Here is a 22,089-nt window from a genome sequence, read left to right on the forward strand (position 1 = left end):
TCATCTTGGTTTTTGTCACTGATGTTGTTCAAAGAAACATCGTATGCTTGTTGTGACTTGAATGATCTTGAATGAAAACTGAGACAGTATGTGCTCTGTCCGTCCGTACTTGACGCTCAAACAACTGCACGTGATTCGCCCTGTCATATAAGATCATGACGATACGTGATAATGACGCATTATGAGATATCATAAAGATTGCATCTCACCTGAAGTGCCTGGTTTAATATCATCCTTCAAACGTTGCCGCCATGATACGAGTGACGATGCACATTGTCTCGTGAGTGAGTGATTGAGTGGTCAGTGAGAGATTGATGTAAATATATGGGAACAAACAGTGAGTGAGTGAGTTTGGGTTAACGCCGCTTTTAACAGTATTCCAGTTATATCACGGCGTGTCAGCTTGATGTGGGAGCTAAGCCCGAAGTGATGCAGGTCTCAGACGAGCACGGGTATGGTGCTGACAGACCTGAAACATAACGGGGGCGAACCGGGATTCGAACTCACAATCATAGGTTTCTCGCGTGCCCAAGGGACGCAACTCTGCACAGCGAATCGCGGCGCCTTAGACGACTGGGCCACCCTAGATCATGTATCAGTGACAACATCAGTGAACATGAACTGAACGTTTCAAAATCTATCTACATTCTTAGAAAAGTTGCTAAGCCTGACGTATGAAAGAATGTTAATAGGGGTCAGTTGTATTATATTACTGCAATGGGGAGTGATGGTGATTGATGTTTGAATTGACAATTGATTAAGAAACCACATTTTATGTCCCAATCGGCGCACCTGTCACAGGATCGTGCATTGCCAAAATTGTGTGACAGCAGCATATTTTATGGCATGTGCCAATGTTAAAAATATTACAACGAAAACGCATCTTGACCATGGTGGTTGTATTTATTTGCATAATGAGGATTGGGTCTCACTCTGGACTCGATGTACATGTGTCACGGGAAAATTTGGCTGGCACACAGGCCTCCGGGAACATTCACCAGTTATTGGTTGTGATACCTGGGGTTAAATAATTCAATCGATCCTCTGCTGGCACATCACACACATTGAGCAACAGTTCAGCTGTCGCTGAAGCAGGTTATGTCTCTCATGTTTGGAATATTTTGCTGCATTCCGCCTGTGGTGACATTTCAGCTGAAGTCGAAAGAGGTTGAAACCGAGATGATTAATATCCTTAGCATCAAATTCTATTACCTTTTTGGGGTGGCGTCTCTATCGGGTTTCAAACCCACACCCGGCACTCGTGAAGAGCAACCTCCTCGTGGTGAGTGCTGGGTAACGCAAATCGCTCTTCCCCCGTGTGGAACCGGGGCAGAATATTTCCACAGCCCCCCATTGCTGGTCGTATGAGGCGACTAAAATGGGCAACCTGTTTGCCGTGGGTTGCGTCCCTGTGTCGGCGGAGGACGGGAGTCTGGTGGTTGAGGGCACTGGTTCCAGGAATAGCGTTCCTTTGCCCAATACACCACTTCGACCCTTACTTCGCCTAGACGGGTGGTAGGATGGGCCCGGTCCTATCAATCGGCTGGTCATGCCGAGCCCTGAGCACTTATTGTGTTTGTGATATATTGCCGATGTGACTTTATTGTTCTTATATCACTTTTGATTGAACTTTCTACTTAAGGACTTGGCCAAAAAAAAATTGTGACAAATCTGGTATTTTGATTGTGGAAAATATAAATTGCCTAGAGTCGTATGCCCAGAAGGCGGTGGCTCATGGGCCAATCCGGTGGATTAATTGAATTGTCGTTAATCTACTTGAGTATACCATCCCAGTATCCTTGGTGCTGCCAGTTGGAAATCCACTGGCTTATAGCATTGTCCTTGTGATACTCCATGGTGGGTGGGGAGCTGGGATGGTGAACCATATACAACTTCACCATGGCTCAAAACAAAAAAACAAAACGTTCTTTAGATGATTCCTCTGATGAGGAACATGCCATTCCAAAGAATCTTTCTAATAGTTGGTCTCGATTTTTAGTCGTTTCCGCTGCTGATGGTTCACCATTGAAACTAAATCCTTTTGCCATTTCCAAAGCACTTTATGGCATTGCTGGTGATGTCAAAGATGTTAAAAAACTTCGGTCTGGATTACTGCTTGTTGAATGCAAGACTCAAAAGCAGTCTACAACATTACAAGCTGCTAATCTTTTGGTTTCTACTGCTGTACTCATTTCCCCACATAAAAGTCTTAATTCCAGCAAAGGGATTGTCAGAGATAGGGACCGTTGTCTCTATGATATGACTGAAAATGAAATTGCTGATGAATTACAAGATCAAGGTGTGACACATGTGAAACGTTTCACATACAAACGAGAAGAATCAATCTTTAAATCCAACACTTATCTGATGACATTTTCAAAATCAGCTCCTCCAAAACATATAAAAGCAGGTTATTTTCACATCGAAGTGGACAGGTACATCCCAAATCCACTTCGTTGTTACAAGTGCCAGCAGTTTGGACACGGTGCACAATCTTGTAACAACCGCAAGATATGTCACCAATGTGGAGAACATGATCACGAAAGTGAGGTGAGGTGTACCAAAACACCTAAATGTGCAAACTGTTCAGGAGACCACGTGGCTTCTTCGAAGTCCTGTCCCAAATTTAAAATCCAGCATCAGATTGTGAAATTAAAACATGAAAGGAATATCACCTTCCTGGAAGCTAAACGGCTAATCATGGCTACTGTCTCTACACCTGCAGCTGTATCCTACTCAGCTGCTGTGTCTCGCACACATCCCAAATCCATGGCATCCGTTCAGTGCCAAACAGACATCACTTGGGTTTCCACAGCACACTACTCCTTGATTCAATCCAGTTCTTCTACTCAAACTGATACTTCATCACCATCAGCAACTGTGTCAACACCGTTAATGGTAGCAGCGCCGGAACTTGCTCCGGCTCCAAATCCATCCCCTGTTGTTAAAAATGCCATAAAAAAGGTTGATTATTCCAAAACTTCAGATCGTGTCTCAAAGGGTCATCGGGACCCGATTCAGATATACAATCGTTTTCAGACTCTGGAGGACATGGATGTCTCTCCTCATCTCCAAGGGCGCAACAGAAGTAAGTCGCCACGAAGTGGGAGAAATAGATCTCCCGTTCACCCACCAGTAACATGACCATTTACCATCCACTAGTACAGTGGAATTGCAGAGGTCTCAGGACCAATTTTAACGAGTTACACCTTTTAATACAAGATTTTGCGCCATCAGCAATCTGTCTCCAAGAGACGTATCTCAAAGAAACCGACACCTTTGATTTGCGCAGGTACAGTTCCTATAATTCATTTTCTCCACCAGGTGTTAAAGCTACTGGAGGATCTACTGTTCTGGTGAAGCAGGGAGTGATCCACAGCCCTGTTTCACTTCATACTAATCTTCAAGCTGTTGCAGTGCGACTGACTTTACACATAACCTTTACTTTGTGTTCTCTGTATATCTCTCCTTCCTCTGTGCTTCAGAGATCAGAGCTTCAATCCTTATATGATCAGCTCCCTAAGCCTTGCATTATCATGGGTGATTTAAACGGACATAACCCTCTGTGGGGAAGTGTTAACGTTAATCATAAGGGGAAAGTACTTGAAGATTTTATTTCTGACAATAATTTATGCATTTACAATGATGGATCAAATACTTATTTACATCCTGCTACTGGAACCTATTCCGCTTTAGATCTGTCACTAACAGATTCAAATCTTTTGAACGAATTTACGTGGTCGGTCCACGATGACTTGTGTGGCAGCGACCATTTTCCTTCCATCCTAACAGCAAATAATCCATCTGACGTTCCACCCACATCAAGGTGGAACTTTACCAAAGCCAACTGGCCTTCCTTTCAGGAACTCTGTACTGACAGGTTGAAGCCTGATGTGTTCAGGAATATCACTGATCCTATTCAGCTGTTTTCTGATATTTTAAACGAAATTGCCAACATAACCATTCCAAAGTCCTCTGTAAATCCACACATTCGAAAACCATGGTTTGATAAAGAATGCAAACAGGCTAGGAAGTGCAGGAAAAAAGCGGAGAAATATTTCCGCAGACATCCAACTGTACATAATCTAGATCATGTTAAAATAACAAATGCCAAGGCACGCCGTACATTCAAACAGAATAAGCGTAGGTCTTGGAGAAATTATGTCTCTAAAATTAATTCTCGCACGCCGATATCCAAGGTTTGGAACATGATTGCTAAAATTAAAGGTAAAGGCTCAAAATCGACTGTCCACCATCTCAAGGAAGGTGACCATTTATTAACTGATAAAGTGGACATTGCTGATAAATTGGGTGAGACGCTGGCCAAACACTCTTCATCGACGAATTACGATCCCAAGTTTCAAACATATCAGAAACAGCAGGAAATGAAGAGGGTTGATTTTACTTCTCAAAATGGAGAAGATTATAATGAGGTATTTTCGCTACACGAGCTAAATACTGCACTTGGTCAAGCGCACGACACTGCAACGGGAGATGATAATATTCATTATCAGCTCCTAAAGCATTTACCTAATTCATGTTTAGAGACGCTTCTTGATATACTTGATCAGATATGGACGTCAGGAAATTTTCCTCCTTCATGGCGTAATGCTATAGTTGTCCCCATACCTAAACCTGGTAGGGACCATAGTGATGCTTCTAATTATAGACCAATATCACTAACTAGCTGTGTGTGCAAAACCATAGAGCGAATGGTAAACAATCGACTGGTGTGGTACTTGGAAACTAACAATCTTATAAGTAACATACAATGTGGTTTCCGTCAGAATAGAAGTACCATTGATCATCTGGTACGTTTAGAATCCTTTGTCAAAAATGCAATTGTCAATAATCAGCATGCAGTATCAATCTTTTTTGATTTAGAAAAAGCGTATGATACCACTTGGAAGCATGGTATTTTAAAAGATCTACATAATCTGGGGTTAAGAGGCCGTTTGCCTCAATTTATATCCCAATTTTTAACAGACCGACAATTTCAGGTTCGTGTGGGTTCCACCCTGTCTGACCATTATGATCAGGATCAGGGTGTCCCACAAGGCAGTATTTTGTCTGTAACTCTGTTTAGCATAAAGATTGATAGTCTGTCAAAGGTTTTAAATGATTCCATTGATGGTTCACTTTTTGTGGACGATTTTAATATTTCATGTCGTGGTAAAAATATGCGTACCATCGAGAGACAGTTACAGCTATGTCTCAACAAAATCGAAAAATGGTGTCTTGAAAATGGTTTTAGGTTTTCAAAAGCTAAGACCAATTGTATTCATTTTTGTAGAAAATACAAGCACCACAAAGATCCAGAACTATTTTTACATGGCACACCTATCAAGGTTGTAGAAGAGGCCAAGTTCCTGGGTCTCATTTTCGATCACCATTTAACTTTTAAGCCGCATATTAACTATCTTAAAACTAAATGCCTGAAGGCTCTAGATTTGTTGAAAGTTGTTGCCAACACGAAGTGGGGAGGTGATCAGTCAACTCTCCTACACTTGTATCGGTCTCTAATCCGCTCTAAATTAGATTATGGCTCCATCGTTTATGGTGGAGCCTGTAAGAGCAATTTACAAAAATTAGATTCTATTCACCATCAGGGCCTAAGACTATGTCTTGGCGCCTTTCGAACGTCTCCTGTGGAAAGCTTATATGTAGAAGCTGATGAACCATCGTTAAAGCAGCGCCGTATCAAATTATCGCTTCAATATATTGCAAAATTACGTTCTAACCCGTTAAACCCTGCATATAACTGTATATTTCAACCCCATTACGACGACCTTTTTCATAGTAAGCCTAAGCTGGTCCCACCACTAGGCATTCGGATTAAACCCCACATTACAGCTGCACATATTGATTTAGATAATATTTCTCCTTTCAGGCTTCTGTCTTCCCCTCCTTGGCAACTTATCAGACCGGAAGTGGACTTGACTCTCACACAATTTAAAAAACAAGACACAAATCAATTAGTATATCAGCAAGAATATTTACAAGTTAGAGCTAAATACGAATCCCACCGTTCTATTTTTACAGATGGATCCAAGGACGGCAGCACAGTCTCCAGTGCTGCTGTCATTGGATCCAAAACCGTCTCATCTCGCTTACCAGACCATAGCTCCATTTTCACTGCTGAAGCCAAGGCAATATTAACTGCTTTGGAATATATCCAAAAACAGTACAGTTGTAAACGGTTCATCATCTTTTCAGATTCATTATCGTGTCTACAGGCAATCAAATCTAGCTCTTCGCATAATCCATTCATTTTAGATATTTTAGAATTGTATAATGACCTTGCTACTGGCCAATACGACATCGTCTTTTGCTGGTTGCCCAGTCATGTTGGAATCACGGGTAACACTATGGCTGATGCTGCAGCAAAGGCAGCTCTCAACAAATCTGTGACACCACTTCTACTACCATATATTGACTATAAACCTGTTATTAGATCCTATATCAAAGACCTAATGCAGAAGAAGTGGGACACTCAAGTGGGTATAAATAAATTACATGCAATCAAAGCAACTATCGGTTATACCTACTTGGGTTGTCAGTCCAGATTTGAAGAGGTCATTTTAAGACGTTGTCGTATTGGCCATTCTCGTTATACTCATGAACATTTACTAAAAGGTGAGGATCCTCCATTCTGCATCCCTTGTGATGAAAGAATCACAGTCAAGCATGTCCTGCTTGACTGTATTGATTTTTCCATCACAAGGGATAATTATTTCCAGGTTTCATCTATGAAGGATCTTTTTAATATAGGTACTCATTTAATTATTGATTTTTTAAAAGAAATAGACTTGATTGATAAATTTTGATATGTATTGTTGTAAAAAGTATATTTTTAATTTGGAAGAATGAATTAATAACTGAGATTGTTAGTGGCTGTACCTTCAAAGGGGGTTGAAGTAACGTAAAATAATTGTCCCCCTGAGAGGGTACATAAGTCCTATTTCATTCAAAGTATTTCTCATTTTTCTTGGTTTTAATCGCAGAATACTTGTTTGTTTTTAAATGCTTTGGCTTAAACTTACTACTAATCACCAGTGACCAGAGGGATGGTGTAAATCCTGCAGGGGTACCATGCAGGAAGCAGATGCACCGTAAGTCCCCATGGTCCCTTGTGTGGTGGCCTCACTTTGGTTGCTGGTGATCTCTAGCCAACTCTTATATTGTATTGTATTGATTAGTCCAAATTTTATAGTTACTTACTAGTTTTATATTTATAGCTGTGATATTCTAGTTATTTTACTGTCCTTTGCCGACAGATTTTATAGGTTATAGTTATGTATTATTACTGTACAACTTGATTTAGTCACGATATGGCTGAAATATTGCCGATGTGACTATAAATCTTAACTCACTCACTCACTCACTCAAACCCACACCCTCAAAGTAAGGCACTTACTAAAAGTACTAGTGTAATATCAAATATCACATGTTACATTTCAAAAATTTCTTAAAGACATTGTCTAAGACATTGACATTACTAAAAGTACTAGAAGTGAGGTTTTATCAACTATAGTGCAGTGCTTATTATCTCGGGGCACCCATCCCACAAGCGTGCAAAGACGAAGAGGTGAGACAGCACCATATCTTACACAATGGGCTAGTACAGACTATCACCACCACATGGTATAATGTCTAGGGCGGTATTCCTTATCATGTTGCAGCTAGTTTTAAATATTAATCTGTGATATTCTAGTAATTTTAATGTCCATCGTTGACAGCTTTTTATGTTGTATACATTTATGTATTATTAATGTACTTCTCGTCACGATATGGCTGAAATACTGCCGATGTGACGTTAAATCATAACTCACTCACTCACTATCATGTTGCAGACTGGGTGTCGCCTTGAACTCATCTTACCTTCGACATAGCCATGCTACTTCTGCTCTGAATACACAATGCTATTTAGAAAGTGGTCAAATGTAACAAATGTTATATTTGGGATAACACTTTCTTAGTAAAGTACAGGTTCTCGTACTTTTTGGGGGTTGAGTCCCGTCCGAGATTTGTGTGCTGGCGATTAGGTGCCTCACCCTGGCAAGTGTGGGTTCGAATCCCGGACGGGACCCAACCCCCAAAAGAAAGAGAATCTTTACTTTACTATGAAAGTGTTATCCCAAATATAACATGCGTTACTTCTGCTTTGTCAAGGCTTTTGAGTTAGGTATCGCTGCTGGAACAGACTGTGTCAAGTCTTCCGACAACACCATTGTCAAAATAGACAGAAATACATGTCACACAAACAGTCCAGCAGCACACAGAGACACAGGCGGTCGGGTAGCCCAGCGGTTAAAGCGTTAGCTCATCAAGCCGAAGACCCGGGTTCGATTCCCTATATGGGTACAATGTGTGAAGCACATTTCTGGTGTCCCCCGCCGTGATATTGCTGGAATATTGCTAAAAGCAGCGTAAAACCATACTCACTCACTCACTCACTCACTCACTCACTCACTCACTCACTGTTGTTTGGTCAGGGTTACAACATTCAAGGCCTTGATCCAATGCAATTCCCTATTTTCCAGTATAATATTGTGTTCTTTTCAGGTGAACACTTAACTTGTATTGCATAGGTTTGTAACTGGTGCCACCAGTGGGACAGGATACGCTGACCTTTTCCCAAACATCTGGTATCACCACTAATTTACAGTGAGTCATAAATATATTCTTATGATATGATGTGTATCGAACAACGGATTCTGCCTTTAGCCTTACATCACTTATAATTCCAGAGATACAAATTCATATTTATTACTTAAAAATTATCCGTAAATATTCGTTTCTATAGTTTACTGAATTGCATGTAACGGAAGAAGGAATGGAGCTCCAGTCTACAAAGGTGCTAATACAAACTACAACTACACGAATCGACAAGCTTGAGAAAGATATAAATTCAACGTCTTCTGATGTGAATGTCAGACAAGATCTACAATCGGCCACGGGAGAGCTCCACATGGTGCAGACTAATCTCAGTATTGCCACCTCCGAAGTTTCAACTTGGAAAAGTAACATGTCTGAACTTGAAAAGCAATCCCTGGACAACAAGCAGTCTCGGTGAGTTGAAATCTTTCGCATTGTTTTCTTTAAAGGCCCAGTCTGACTTCCAATAGCCCACAACAAATTGTACTAATCGAAAAATAACGTTACATAAATGTGAAATGGACGTTGCATAACTATTATCGACAAGATTGTTTCAGTTCAATCCGAATGACGTAGATAGTATAATTATAATAATATATTTCATACAATATAATAATTATAGTGACAAAATACTTTCCAGAATGATAAGAAATCTCTGCTAAAAGTTTCAGACTACTGTATAGACTGGTAAAGCCTGGAATGTTAACCCTGATCAAACAACTTTTGAGTCGAATGATGCTCTTTGAAACCTTCGTAGAAAGACTGCTCGATTGCCACTCAAACGTTGTGAAATGTAGACACTAAATGCTATAGTTGCTGGAATATTGCTAGCCATAAAAGGAATGCAGAAGTCATCCCTCTTGTCATACAGTCTTCTCAATCAGCTAGTGTTTTAGATTAGGGCCCATTTGAAACACCAGGAGTTGCGTCAGTAGTCCGTACCTTGACAACAATGATCGAATGTGTCACAAGCATTATCATAACATTGCACATAACCCACTGATAAATTTGTAATAATAAACGAGATTTTTTTATCCAGATAAGCAAGCTGTTGGACACACGATAAACGAAAACTCCAATACACATCTTCCTAGATGGTATTAATGACGGATTGCCTTTTCTTTCAGGTAAGGGGCGGTCGGGTAGCCAAGTGGTTAAAGCGTTCGCTCATCACGCCGAAGACCCAGGTTCGATTCCCGACATGGGTACAATGTGTGAAGCCCATTGCTGGAATATTGCTAAAAGCAGCGTAAAACCATACTCACTCACTCACTCACTCACTCACTCACTCACTCTTTCACATAAGTCGGATGTCATAGGAAAGCTTATTGTTCATTGTGTGTTGTCATCTGGAATTCGTTTTGTACAATATGAAAGATAACGTAGAACGTTCTAAACGTACACAGATAACCTACACAAGTTGGGAATTTGTTTCGAGTCATACGTCAATTTATGATTGTCATTGTGACATTGTGTGTGATTTTGCCAAGGAATGTTAGGGTGACGTCGTAATTAATTGACCAGGAAGTAGATTTTCTGCTTGACTTGGATTGAGAAAACATGCAGCTGAGAGCGACTTTGTTGCCTTGAGTTGCGTGACCAAAAGAATGTGATCCTACTGAAGAGTCAACACGAGGGGATAATCTATACAGCGAGCCACATGAAATGCATTGCATTTTAGATTGTATGGCCATCTTGATGAAAATTATGTTGAATAATGCTACATTAAACATCGATATATCTGAACATAGTTATGCTAATGCTACTTGGATTGGGGGGAAAGGGAACGGGGATTTACATCTGAATTGGGACCCGTGAGGACTTCAGGAACCCATGCTTGCCGTAAAAGGCGACTATGATTGTCGAAAGATGCGACTAGCGGGATCGGGTGGTCAGGCACAGTGTAAACACTATGTTCAAAGTAACATGGACAGACACAGCTTGCAGAGTAGTATTGAGTGGAACAGGGATATGGATAATGCCCTGCTTCACCAGGATAGAAAAGAAACTGTAGCTTTATCACCAGGATAAGAACTATACTGACGGATATCAAATAGATCTGTGTTTTTGAGATATGTTTCTTGGAGCCAAAAAGGGTACAGTTTATGATCTTGGATTAAAAGTTGTCGTTCATGACCTCTACATTTTTGTGGATTCATGGTGGTGCTTCAACTGGAGAAATGTCACGCGAACGTGACTCCTATTGTGGTACTTCTATTTGCGTCGTTTGGGGAAGGATTTACCTCCATGTTCAGAGAACCAAAGGAGTTGTGAACCTCTACTGGGATCTCTAAAGGAGAGGTGGCCTTTGGTGTTGAGATTTACAGCTGTTCTTTAGTTGTTTCTTTTTCAATAATTGTTTTCCTTTGTTCGAAAGTTTAACAATTTCTGGTTCTGGCTCAGTAACTGATTTGGGAGTCTGAGACTCAACATTTTTGACAGTTTTTTTGTTTGGGTGGAGTCACAGCTGCTTTTTGTAAGGAAGCGGTAGGCAGTGGCTGAACCAACTTGACCCATGTCAGATCAGTCTGGCAGTTGATAGAGGCAGCAGCAGAGGGGGGCGGGGGAGGAGGTCTGACCAGAGAGTAGAAGAGCTGGCCCAGGGTGATAAACCATAATACTTGAAAGTGAGGTCTTCGTGCTGTCGGGAGAAACTGGCACACAATCAATTAGATCACACAGATCTATGACTTAGGGTTACATAACTGAATATGAGCAAGTTGAAATTACAATATATCCTGATATTTAACAATGACATCACCACACCGACTTGTAGTTTCCAGTGTAACTGGCTCATGTACGAATCAGTGGGGTTTAACATCAAATTTGGATGATATCACGGCATGTCCGCTCAATATGGGGGAACGACGAGCTGACACAGGTTCTAGATATTTAGTGAACACTACAAGCTGGGGTATGGTGCCGCGAACTCCCGATATATGACCAGCATGACTTTGGGCTTTTCTCCCTCCTCAAGCTGACACTGTGGTGTAACTGAAATACTGATCAAACACAACTCGCCAAAGCGCAACTGACTACAGGTTATCAATGCAGATATGAGTGTCTGTCCTGAAGAGCAAAGTGCGAAAATATAGAGCAGCCATTGATAATAAAACCATAGAATTATAACATAGTCTCCCAAAGATGAGACAACCATAATGTCAAATCTTAACACCTAACATCATCTGTTTGCTTGAAAAATCTACACAGCTAACCTCAGTTGTGGGAGCGAGTGATAGACCATGCAATCATAACTAGTGTTCTTTCACAACAAAATATTACGATATGGACAACTGTCTACCCAGTTAAACACCTCTTGGAGAGATTTTGCATGTGATAGGTATGTGTCAGGTAAAAAGTCCTATCCAGATTAGAACCAAATGTACCTCTTAGTGTACCTCTCTTGTTAAATGTAAGCAAGCATTACTGGTTTTTATCAGACGTTTATTTTTTTACACAGTAAGTCTTGTTTTTGAGAAACGATTCTTTTTTAGATTCGAATCTTTCACTTACTTACAGAAATATCAGTGGATAATATACACATGTGTGGCAATGTTATGGTCGTTATCTCGAGATGGACGCACCTGTCATGTGATCTTGTAAGATTAACTGTGAGGGAGTGTGCCAACTAAATGCAAGGAGGTGTCATGGCTTTGGCGGTTGTGTTTCTGTGTATTCTGCTGGCTGGGTCCCTTTCTGGACTCATTCTGCCTATGACAAAGCCTGACGGTACTGCTGACATGTCCAGCCTTTTTAATCACATCTCCCTGTTGGAGCAGAATATGGCCAGTCTCCAGACATCCACTGCACAGCTTCGAACAGACTTAGAAGTGACAAAGAAAGAACTTCAGAACGCGCAGACAGAACTACAGAGTATGAGGAAAGATGTTCCGACCGGCCAAACACAACAAAGTAATGTTCAGGAAATGTTTACATATTGCTGAGATGTCCGTATGTGAGTTGCCCGTATGCTACGTTTGTTGTTAGAAGCGACTAAATGGGCGTGTCGCACTGTTCATAGTTTTCACCGGAGTGTCTCGTTCAGACTATAATTTTAAGGCTGCCGTCCTTTGATTTGTGGCATTAAACAACCAGGAAACAAACTACCGTATTTAACTGAGTATCATGTTAAAAAAACGTACAATCAGACATTTTTCAATAAACATAAGCTTTAATGGCCATTTGTAATGTAGCTAAAACTATGCTATTTTACAGCAACAAGGATGCAAGATGTCGCCTTCCAAGCACATGACCCGCCTAACCATGCACCTGCTAAAACCCCATTGCAATTCACTGTCGTCAACTACAACGCTGGTTCTGGCTTTAATCGCGCCACAGGGAAGTTCACCGTGCCAGTCTCTGGAACCTACATGTTCTGGACACAGCTTGAAATGGGTGGTGGATCCAACACTGCTTTGTACGTCTATATAAAGAAGACAGGAGGAGTGAACTTGGGAGCTGGTTACATGGAAACAGGGTCAGGTATTGGTGATGTGGATACTTCTGCTCAAACTATCGACCATCTGGAGGCGGGGGAACAGGTGTGGGTGGAGATTACTAACGATTATGAAATCTACAATAGTGCATCGTATTTCGGTGGCGCCCTGCTCTCAGTGGTGTAATCAGCACGAGGCAGCTTAGTGATTGGCATTCTTATTTGAATGGTCAACACATAAATGCATATTAACAAATTCACCTTAGTTATTGTCAATAATGTTCTCTTTAAAGAAATTTCGTATGAATGATCTTCAATGAAAACTGAGGCAGTATGTGTAGTGTGCCTCTTAACTGCTGCTCAAACATCTGCGCTTGATGCGCCCTGTCATATTAGAAAATGACGATACGTGATGCATTATGAGATTCTAATATCATAAAGATTGCATCTTACCTGAAGTGCCTGGATTAAGATCATGCTTCATACGTTGCCGCCATGATACGAGTGACGATGCACATTATCTCGCTCGTTTGTTCGTTCGTTCGTTCGTTCGTGATGTAGATATATATGTGACCAAACAGGCAAGCAACATCATGTATCAGTGAAGACATCAGTGAACATGAACCTATCGTTTCAAAATACTGGCTCTATCTACATTCTAAGAAAAGAAAAGTTGCTAAGCCTGACGTATGAAAGAGTGTTAATAGGGGTCAGTTGTATTATATTTTTGCAATTGGGAGTGGTGGCAATTTATGTTTGAATTAAGAAAGATTGATTTTAAAAAATTGATTAAGAAAGCACATTTTATGTCCCAATCGGCGCACCTGTCACAGGATCACGCATTGCCAAAAATGGTGTGACAGCAGCATATTTTACAGCATGTGCCAATTTTAAGAATATTACAACGAAAACGCATCAGGGCCATGGTGGATGTATTTATTTGCATAATGAGGGTTGGTAGTCACTCTAGACTCGTTGTACATGTGTCAAAGGATACATGTGTCACGAGGACAGTTGGCTGACACACAGGACTCCGAGAACACTCACCATTGGTTGTGATAGCTGGGGTTAAATAATTCAATCGATCCTCTGCTAGCACATCACACACATTGAGCAACAGTTCAGCTGTCGCTTAGGCAGGTTATGTCTCTCATGTTTGGAATATTCTACAGCATTCCGCATGTGGTGACATTTCAGTTGAAGTCGAAAGAGGTTGATACCGAGATGATTTATATCCTTAGCATCAAATTCTATTACCTTTTTTTGGGTCGGCTCCCATTCGGGATTCAAACCCACACCCTCAAAGTAAGGCATTTACTAAAAGTACTAGAATATGCACTTTACTAAGAAAGTGTAATCTCAAATATCACATGTTACATTTCAACACTTTCTAAAAGACATTGTCTAAGACATTGACATTACTAAAAGTACTAGAAGTGAGGTTTTATCAACTATAGTGCAGTGCTTATTATCTCGGCGCACCCATCCCACAAGCGTGCAAAGACGAAAAGTTGAGACAGCTCCATATCTTACACAATGGGCCAAGTACAGACTATCACCACCACATGGTATAATGTCTAGGGCGGTATTCCTTATCATGTTGCAGGCTGGGTGACGCCTTGAACTCATTTTACCTTCGACATAGTCATGCTACTTCTGCTCTGTCAAGCCGTTTGAGTTAGGTATCGCTGCTGGAACAGCCTGTGTCGAGTTTTCCGACAACAACATTGTCAAAATAGACAGAAATACATGTCACACAAAAGGTCCACCAGCACACAGAGACACAACTGCAAACTGCCATGAATGATCTACAAACAAGCAAAATACAGCAGTTTTGCAGCTGATACGTCAACTCTTAATGCTTGAGGTTCACCTTCAATCTTCATCAGGTGAACACATCGCAGTTTGAACTAAACCCAACGACATGACACAGGGTAACAGTTGGTTGGTTAGTTGGTTGGTTGGTTTATTGTTTAACGCCGCACTCAGCAATATTCCAGCTATTTTACGGCGGTATGTAAATATTCGAGCCTGGACCAGACAATCCAATTTTTAATATCATGAGCATCGATCCACGCAATTGGGATCGATGACATGCTTCAACCAAGTCAGCGAGCCTGACCACCCAATCCCGTTAGTCGCCTCTTACGACAAGCATAGTCGCCTATTACGGCAAGCATGGGTTGCTGATGGCCTATTCTATACCGGATCTTCACGAGTCTCACAACTGTTAAGAAAGAAAACCGGTTGGTCTGTATAAAACTATAGAAAACATAGCTATTGATAACATGCAACTGACTGGTGTAATCTCTAGGTTGTCGCGCACATCACGTGATCAGACCAGATAAGCATAAAAAAATAATTGTGTAATTTCTCACTGAAATACTTTTAAAGAGGGCCTTTATAATAGGCAATGATAAACAGAATTGTAAATTACTGTCGTTATCTCCAAGTGGACGCACCTATCACATGATCCTGCAAGATAAACATGCGCCTGTTACTTTTATTTTAGTTCGCCTGAGCATATAACCACGACAGGGTCTTATGTATGACACGGTTGTATTTCTATCTGTTTTGCTGGCTAGATCTCTTTCAGGGCTAATTTTACCTCCGACAAAGCCAGATGGTGGCTGACATGTCCAGCCTTTTGAATCATGTCTCCCTGCTGGAGCAGAGTGTGTCCAGTCTTCAAGAAACATCGACCGCCTCCGTGGTCTTGTGGTAGAGCGTCCGCCCGGAGAGCGGAAGGTCCAGGGTTCGATCCCGGGCCGCGTCATACAAAAAGACGTTAAACGATTGTACTTGTTGTTACCCTGTCTGGCGCTCGGCATTAAGGGGCTAAAACAAGGACTGGTCGGCTCGGAGTCAGTATACTGTGTCTGAGTGGGGTATTCATGTTAAACTGCGGCATGGTATCTCAGTGAGCTAGCACTATAAATCGGCATCAGTCCGGACTAGTACAAGCAGCCACACACACACATCCACGTGCATGCACGTCGCTATATAAGTGCAATAATCTTGGACGCGACGTTAAACCCAATTTCACCTCACCTCAAGCAACAACGATGCAGGTGCCGACGGAACTACAGGTCACAAAGACAGATCTGCAGAACACACAGTCACAACTCCAAACTGCCATGAATGATCTTCAGACAAGCAAGACAAAGCAACTTTCAGCAGCTGCTGAAATATCATCTTCAAAGATGAAGTGATATCCATGAAGGCGGAGCTGCGTTTATCACTTGACGAACTCATCACGGTGAAAACACAATTGGAAAACATAGCACAGGGCGACAGTCATACTAATGATCAGCTGAACCTGACGCTGCGGAATACCATCAGTCACGATGTCAAGTTGAACATGGCTCAGGTAAATGCGGTACACTTGGATGTCAAGATGCTAGACAAACAACGAAAGCTAGTGGGTTGGTTGGTTGGTTGGTTGTTTAACGCCGCACTCAGCAATATACCAGCTATATGATGGCGGTCTGTAAATAATCGAGTCTGGACCAGATAATCCAGTGATTAATATCATTAGCATCGATCCACTCAATTGGGATCGATGACATGCATCAACCAAGTCAGCGAGCCTGACCACCTGATCCCGTTAGTCGCCGCCTTTTACAGCAAGCATGTGTTGCTGAATCATGAATCACAACAAAGGAAGTACTCGCTTCTTTAAGCATATGTGAGTGAGTGAGTATTGTTTTATACCGCTTTTCGCAATATCACGGCTGTCGATACCATAAAATGGGCTTCACACATTGTACCCATGTAGGAGATTTTAACCGATCACCTACCGCCGGCGCAGCGGTGACTTAGCATAACACCACTGCCACAGGCTAATTTGCATATCACGTGACCGGACTTTTCTCTTGTTTGTAAACAAACGCGCTTTTTCAGGAATCAGTATAGAACGGACTAATGCAAGTATTCGGGGGCGCTTTACATATTGTTTTGCATAATTATATAGATATGCTACTACAATTGCGTCAGTGAGTTGCATGACAATATATATCTTAACATCAAAGTGACCGTATCGCTAGCTCTCCGTAGGGCTTCGGTGACGCGGAGCCGTACAACCAATATAAATAATGTATAAGTACGCAAACGGAAAAAGAAAATAGGCCATTCAGTGACATATGTTTATTTGGATGTGTACACTTGTCAAACATGAAACAGATAACAAACTTACGCAATATCTTGAATGGACTGTGAAAGATGTGACGATTCGTCACATGGCGCTGGCCTGTGGCAGAGGTACTATGCTGGCCGCATGGAACCCTAGATAGGAGAGTCACATTACAAAAAAAACTTCGTTCATATGTTTTTTGTTTTTTTTAAATCCAGAAATGGAATCAGATGCGGCTTTTTTAGGAATATGTCAAGAATTCTATCCTAGATCATAATTCTGCTTATTGTGAGAAATGTGCACAGTGTGATGACGTAATAGGAGGTGTAAAAACATAAGAAGTAATTAAACATGCAGTGAAGAAACTGAAAACAGGGAAATCTCCAGGATAGGGTGACCTCCCACTTGAAATATTTAAAGCAGCATGTGATATCATAATGCCATATACATATCATAATGACATATATAATAAACAACTGGAACATGGATCTTAAAAGTGAATATTTAATTGTAATTGGATCAATAAAACAGGAGAAAAACTGTATTCTTTCCAAATACGATCATGCAGGCTATTTAGTCGGCTTTGTTATTTGACTTCTTTTCTTAAGGGGCACGGGTGGCCCAGTCGACTAAGGAGCCGCGATTCGCTGTGCAGAGTTGCGTCCCTTGGGCACGCCAGAAACCGTTGATTGTGGGTTCGAATCCCGGTTCGCCCCGATTATGTTTCTAGGTTTGTCAGCACCATACCCGTGCTCGTGGCTTTCACCGGAGTGGTAAACGTCTGAGACCTGCATCACTTCGGGCTTTACTCCCACATTAAGCTGACACGCCGTGATATAACTGGTATACTGTTAAAAGCGGCATTAAACCAAACTCACTCACACTCACTCTTTTCTTTAACATAGCATCAAAGACCAGAAATGTCGCATTCCAAGCACAGATGAAAACGTCCGACCTTGCTGCTGACGTTCCCCCGACATTCAACACAATGATCTACAACGCCGGCTCTGCCTACAACACCACCACGGGGACGTTCTGGACACAGCTGGAATTGAACAAGCCCAATGCTAACATGTACGTCCGTATGTTGAAGCCAGGTAGTGTGCAGATAGCAGCTGGTTACGTTACCACTTCGGTGAAAGCAACGAGCACGGGTGTGGTGCTGACAAACCTAGAAACATATTCGGGGCGAACCGGGATTCGAACCCACAATCATAGGTTTCTGGCGTGTCCAAAGGACGCAACTCTCCACAGCGAATCGCGGCGCCTTAGACGACTTGGCCACCCGTAGAAGTAACACACGTAAGTATATAAGTGCAATAATCTTTGACGCGACGTTATACCCCATTTCACTTCACCTCAGAGGAAACAGAAACACCACGCTGGATCATCGTATTTTAAACTAACATTACCAGGCTGAAAGTTCATTATCAGTCCGCACAGAGGAGAGCGCCTCCGAAATATGATGCTTCATAGTAGATATTCCAGGGGGCACGGGGTGCCTAGTCGTCTAAGGCGGCGCGATTGGCTGTGCAGAGTTGCGTCCATTGGCCACGCCAGAAACCTATGATTGTGGGTTCGAATCCCGGTTCGCCCCGATTATGTTTCTAGGTTTGTCAGCACCAAACCCGTGCTCGTGGGTTTCACCAAAGTGGTAAACGTCTGAGACCTGCATCACCTCGGGCTTTCCTCCCACATTAAGCTGACACGCCGCGATATAACTGGAATACTGTTAAAAGCGGCGTTAAATCCAACTCGCTCACTCACTCACTTAACCCTGCAATGCATGGTGTAAAGAGGAAGCTACGGATTGACTGAATCATGGAGACTCCCCGTGTATTTTTCTAGCTGTGTCACTCTTGACTTGTGTTGCCTTTGACCCGGTGAGTATTCCGGGTTAAATTTGGTCCCCGGATACCTGGCGTTCACTAAGCAACGTCTTAATCAATATGCAAAAGGGGAATGCAAGAAGAACTGATCGCCAGTATTCACTGCTTGTAAGAGTGACTATTGTGGATCGGATAATCACAATTTCTTACTTGGCTGATTGTGTAACAACGCTTGCTCGGACTATAACACCAGCATTGTTAAATTCAATGTGGAAGTGATCTAGGCCCTTAGGCAGATGGTACAATGTGTGAAGCTCATTTCCAGTGTACCCCGCTGTGATATTGCTGGAATAGTGCTGAAAGAGGCGTAAGATCCTACTCACTCAATTGTAGGAGTCTGGAGGAGTGAACATGGCAGCCTTATGGGTGAAAACAGGCTTGGTGAGGTGAGGTCAAATGGGGTTAAGTGTCGCGTCCAAGATTATTGCACTTATATAGCGACGTGCATGTGCGTGTGTGTTTGTGTGGCTGCTTGTACTAGTCCGGACCGATGCCGATTTATAGTGCTAGTTCACTGAGATACCCCGCCGCGGTTTAACATGAATACCGCACTCAGACACAGTATACTGACTCCGAGCCGACCAGTCCTTGTTTAGCCCCTCAATGCCGAGCGCCAGACAGGGTTACAACAAATACCATCTTTTAACGTCTTTTGGTATGACGCGGTCGGGGATCGAACCCCGGACCTTCCGCTCTCTGGGCGGACGCTCTACCACTAGACCACGGAGGCGGTCCGAAAACAGACTCGGGTGTCAAGGACGCTGCTGCTGCATCTGCCAACCTTTAGCACACAAAGCAGGTGTGGGTGATGACATCTAACTCAATGTTGATCTACCCAAGCAGCTTAACATCCCTATTGTATTACAGTCTTGTGGACACTTTTGTCACGAGATGATGTGGTTTCACTGGTCACTGTTCTAGTTAAGTAGCTTGCTTACCCTTTTCGCGAATATGAAACTAGTTAAGTAGCTTGCTTACCCTTTTCGCGAATATGAAACTAGTTAAGTAGCTTGCTTAGTAATACCCTTTTCGCGAACATGAAACTAGTTAAGTAGCTTGCTTATCCTTTTCGCGAACATGAAACTAGTTAAGTAGCTTGCTTAGTAATACCCTTTCCGCGAATATGAAACTAGTTAAGTAGCTTGCTTACCCTTTTCGCGAATATGAAACTAGTTAAGTAGCTTGCTTAGTAATACCCTTTCCGCGAATATGAAACTAGTTAAGTAGCTTGCTTACCCTTTTCGCGAACAGGAAACTAGTTAAGTAGCTTGCTTAGTAATACCCTTTTCGCGAACATGAAACTAGTTAAGTAGCTTGCTTATCCTTTTCGCGAACATGAAACTAGTTAAGTAGCTTGCTTAGTAATACCCTTTTCGCGAATATGAAACTAGTTAAGTAACTTGCTTACCCTTTTCGCGAACATGAAACTAGTTAAGTAGCTTGCTTACCCTTTTCGCGATTATGAAACCAGTTAAGTAGCTTGCTTACCCTTTTCGCGAACATGAAACTAGTTAAGTAGCTTGCTTACCCTTTTCGCGAACATGAAACTAGTTAAGTAGCTTGCTTAGTAATACCCTTTTCGCAAACATGAAACTAGTTAAGTAGCTTGCTTAGTAATACCCTTTTCGCGAATATGAAACTAGTTAAGTAGCTTGCTTACCCTTTTCGCGAACATGAAACTAGTTAAGTAGCTTGCTTACCCTTTTCGCGAACATGAAACTAGTTAAGAACCTTGCTTACCCTTTTCGCGAATATGAAACTAGTTAAGTAGCTTGCTTACCCTTTTCGCGAACATGAAACTAGTTAAGTAGCTTGCTTACCCTTTTCGCGAATATGAAACTAGTTAAGTAGCTTGCTTAGTAATACCCTTTTCGCGAACATGAAACTAGTTAAGTAGCTTGCTTACCCTTTTCGCGAATATGAAACTAGCTAAGTAGCTTGCTTAGTAATACCCTTTTCGCGAACATGAAACTAGTTAAGTAGCTTGCTTACCCTTTTCGCGAACATGAAACTAGTTAAGTAGCTTGCTTAGTAATACCCTTTTCGCGAATATGAAACTAGTTAGGTAACTTGCTTACCCTTTTCGCGAACATGAAACTAGTTAAGAAGCTTGCTTACCCTTTTCGCGAATATGAAACTAGTTAAGTAGCTTGCTTACCCTTTTCGCGAATATGAAACTAGTTAAGTAGCTTGCTTACCCTTTTCGCGAATATGAAACAAGTTAAGTAGCTTGCTTAGTAATACCCTTTTCGCGAATATGAAACTAGTTAAGTAGCTTGCTTACCCTTTTCGCGAACATGAAACTAGTTAAGTAGCTTGCTTAGTAATACCCTTTTCGCGAACATGAAACTAGTTAAGTAGCTTGCTTACCCTTTTTCGCGAATATGAAACCAGTTAAGTAGCTTGCTTAGTAATACCCTTTTCGCGAACATGAAACTAGTTAAGTAGCTTGCTTACCCTTTTCGCGAACATGAAACTAGTTAAGTAGCTTGCTTAGTAATACCCTTTTCGCGATCATGAAACTAGTTAAGTAGCTTGCTTACCCTTTTCGCGAACATGAAACTAGTTAAGTAGCTTGCTTAGTAATACCCTTTTCGCGAATATGAAACTAGTTAAGTAGCTTGCTTACCCTTTTCGCGAACATGAAACTAGTTAAGTAGCTTGCTTACCCTTTTCGCGAACATGAAACTAGTTAAGAACCTTGCTTACCCTTTTCGCGAATATGAAACTAGTTAAGTAGCTTGCTTAGTAATACCCTTTTCGCGAACATGAAACTAGTTAAGTAGCTTGCTTAGTAATACCCTTTCCGCGAATATGAAACTAGTTAAGTAGCTTGCTTACCCTTTTCGCGAACATGAAACTAGTTAAGTAGCTTGCTTAGTAATACCCTTTTCGCGAACATGAAACTAGTTAAGTAGCTTGCTTACCCTTTTCGCGAACATGAAACTAGTTAAGAAGCTTGCTTACCCTTTTCG

At 41.7% G+C, this 22,089-nt stretch overlaps 1 protein-coding gene across 1 annotated transcript; it reads left to right on the forward strand.

Annotated features, from left to right (window-relative positions):
- Positions 1-12,245: 12,245 nt before the first annotated feature.
- On the forward strand, positions 12,246-13,349 carry LOC124123170 (C1q-related factor-like). Its single transcript, XM_046486444.2, has 2 exons — positions 12,246-12,570; positions 12,874-13,349. The coding sequence occupies exons 1-2, from the start codon at positions 12,291-12,293 to the stop codon at positions 13,278-13,280; spliced, it is 687 nt and encodes a 228-aa protein (XP_046342400.1). The 5' UTR covers positions 12,246-12,290; the 3' UTR covers positions 13,281-13,349.
- Positions 13,350-22,089: the final 8,740 nt, after the last annotated feature.

The sequence above is a fragment of the Haliotis rufescens genome, unplaced genomic scaffold, assembly GCF_023055435.1.
Source record: "Haliotis rufescens isolate VD_foot unplaced genomic scaffold, xgHalRufe1.0.p SCAF_25, whole genome shotgun sequence".
Classification (NCBI taxonomy): Eukaryota; Metazoa; Mollusca; class Gastropoda; order Lepetellida; family Haliotidae; genus Haliotis; species Haliotis rufescens.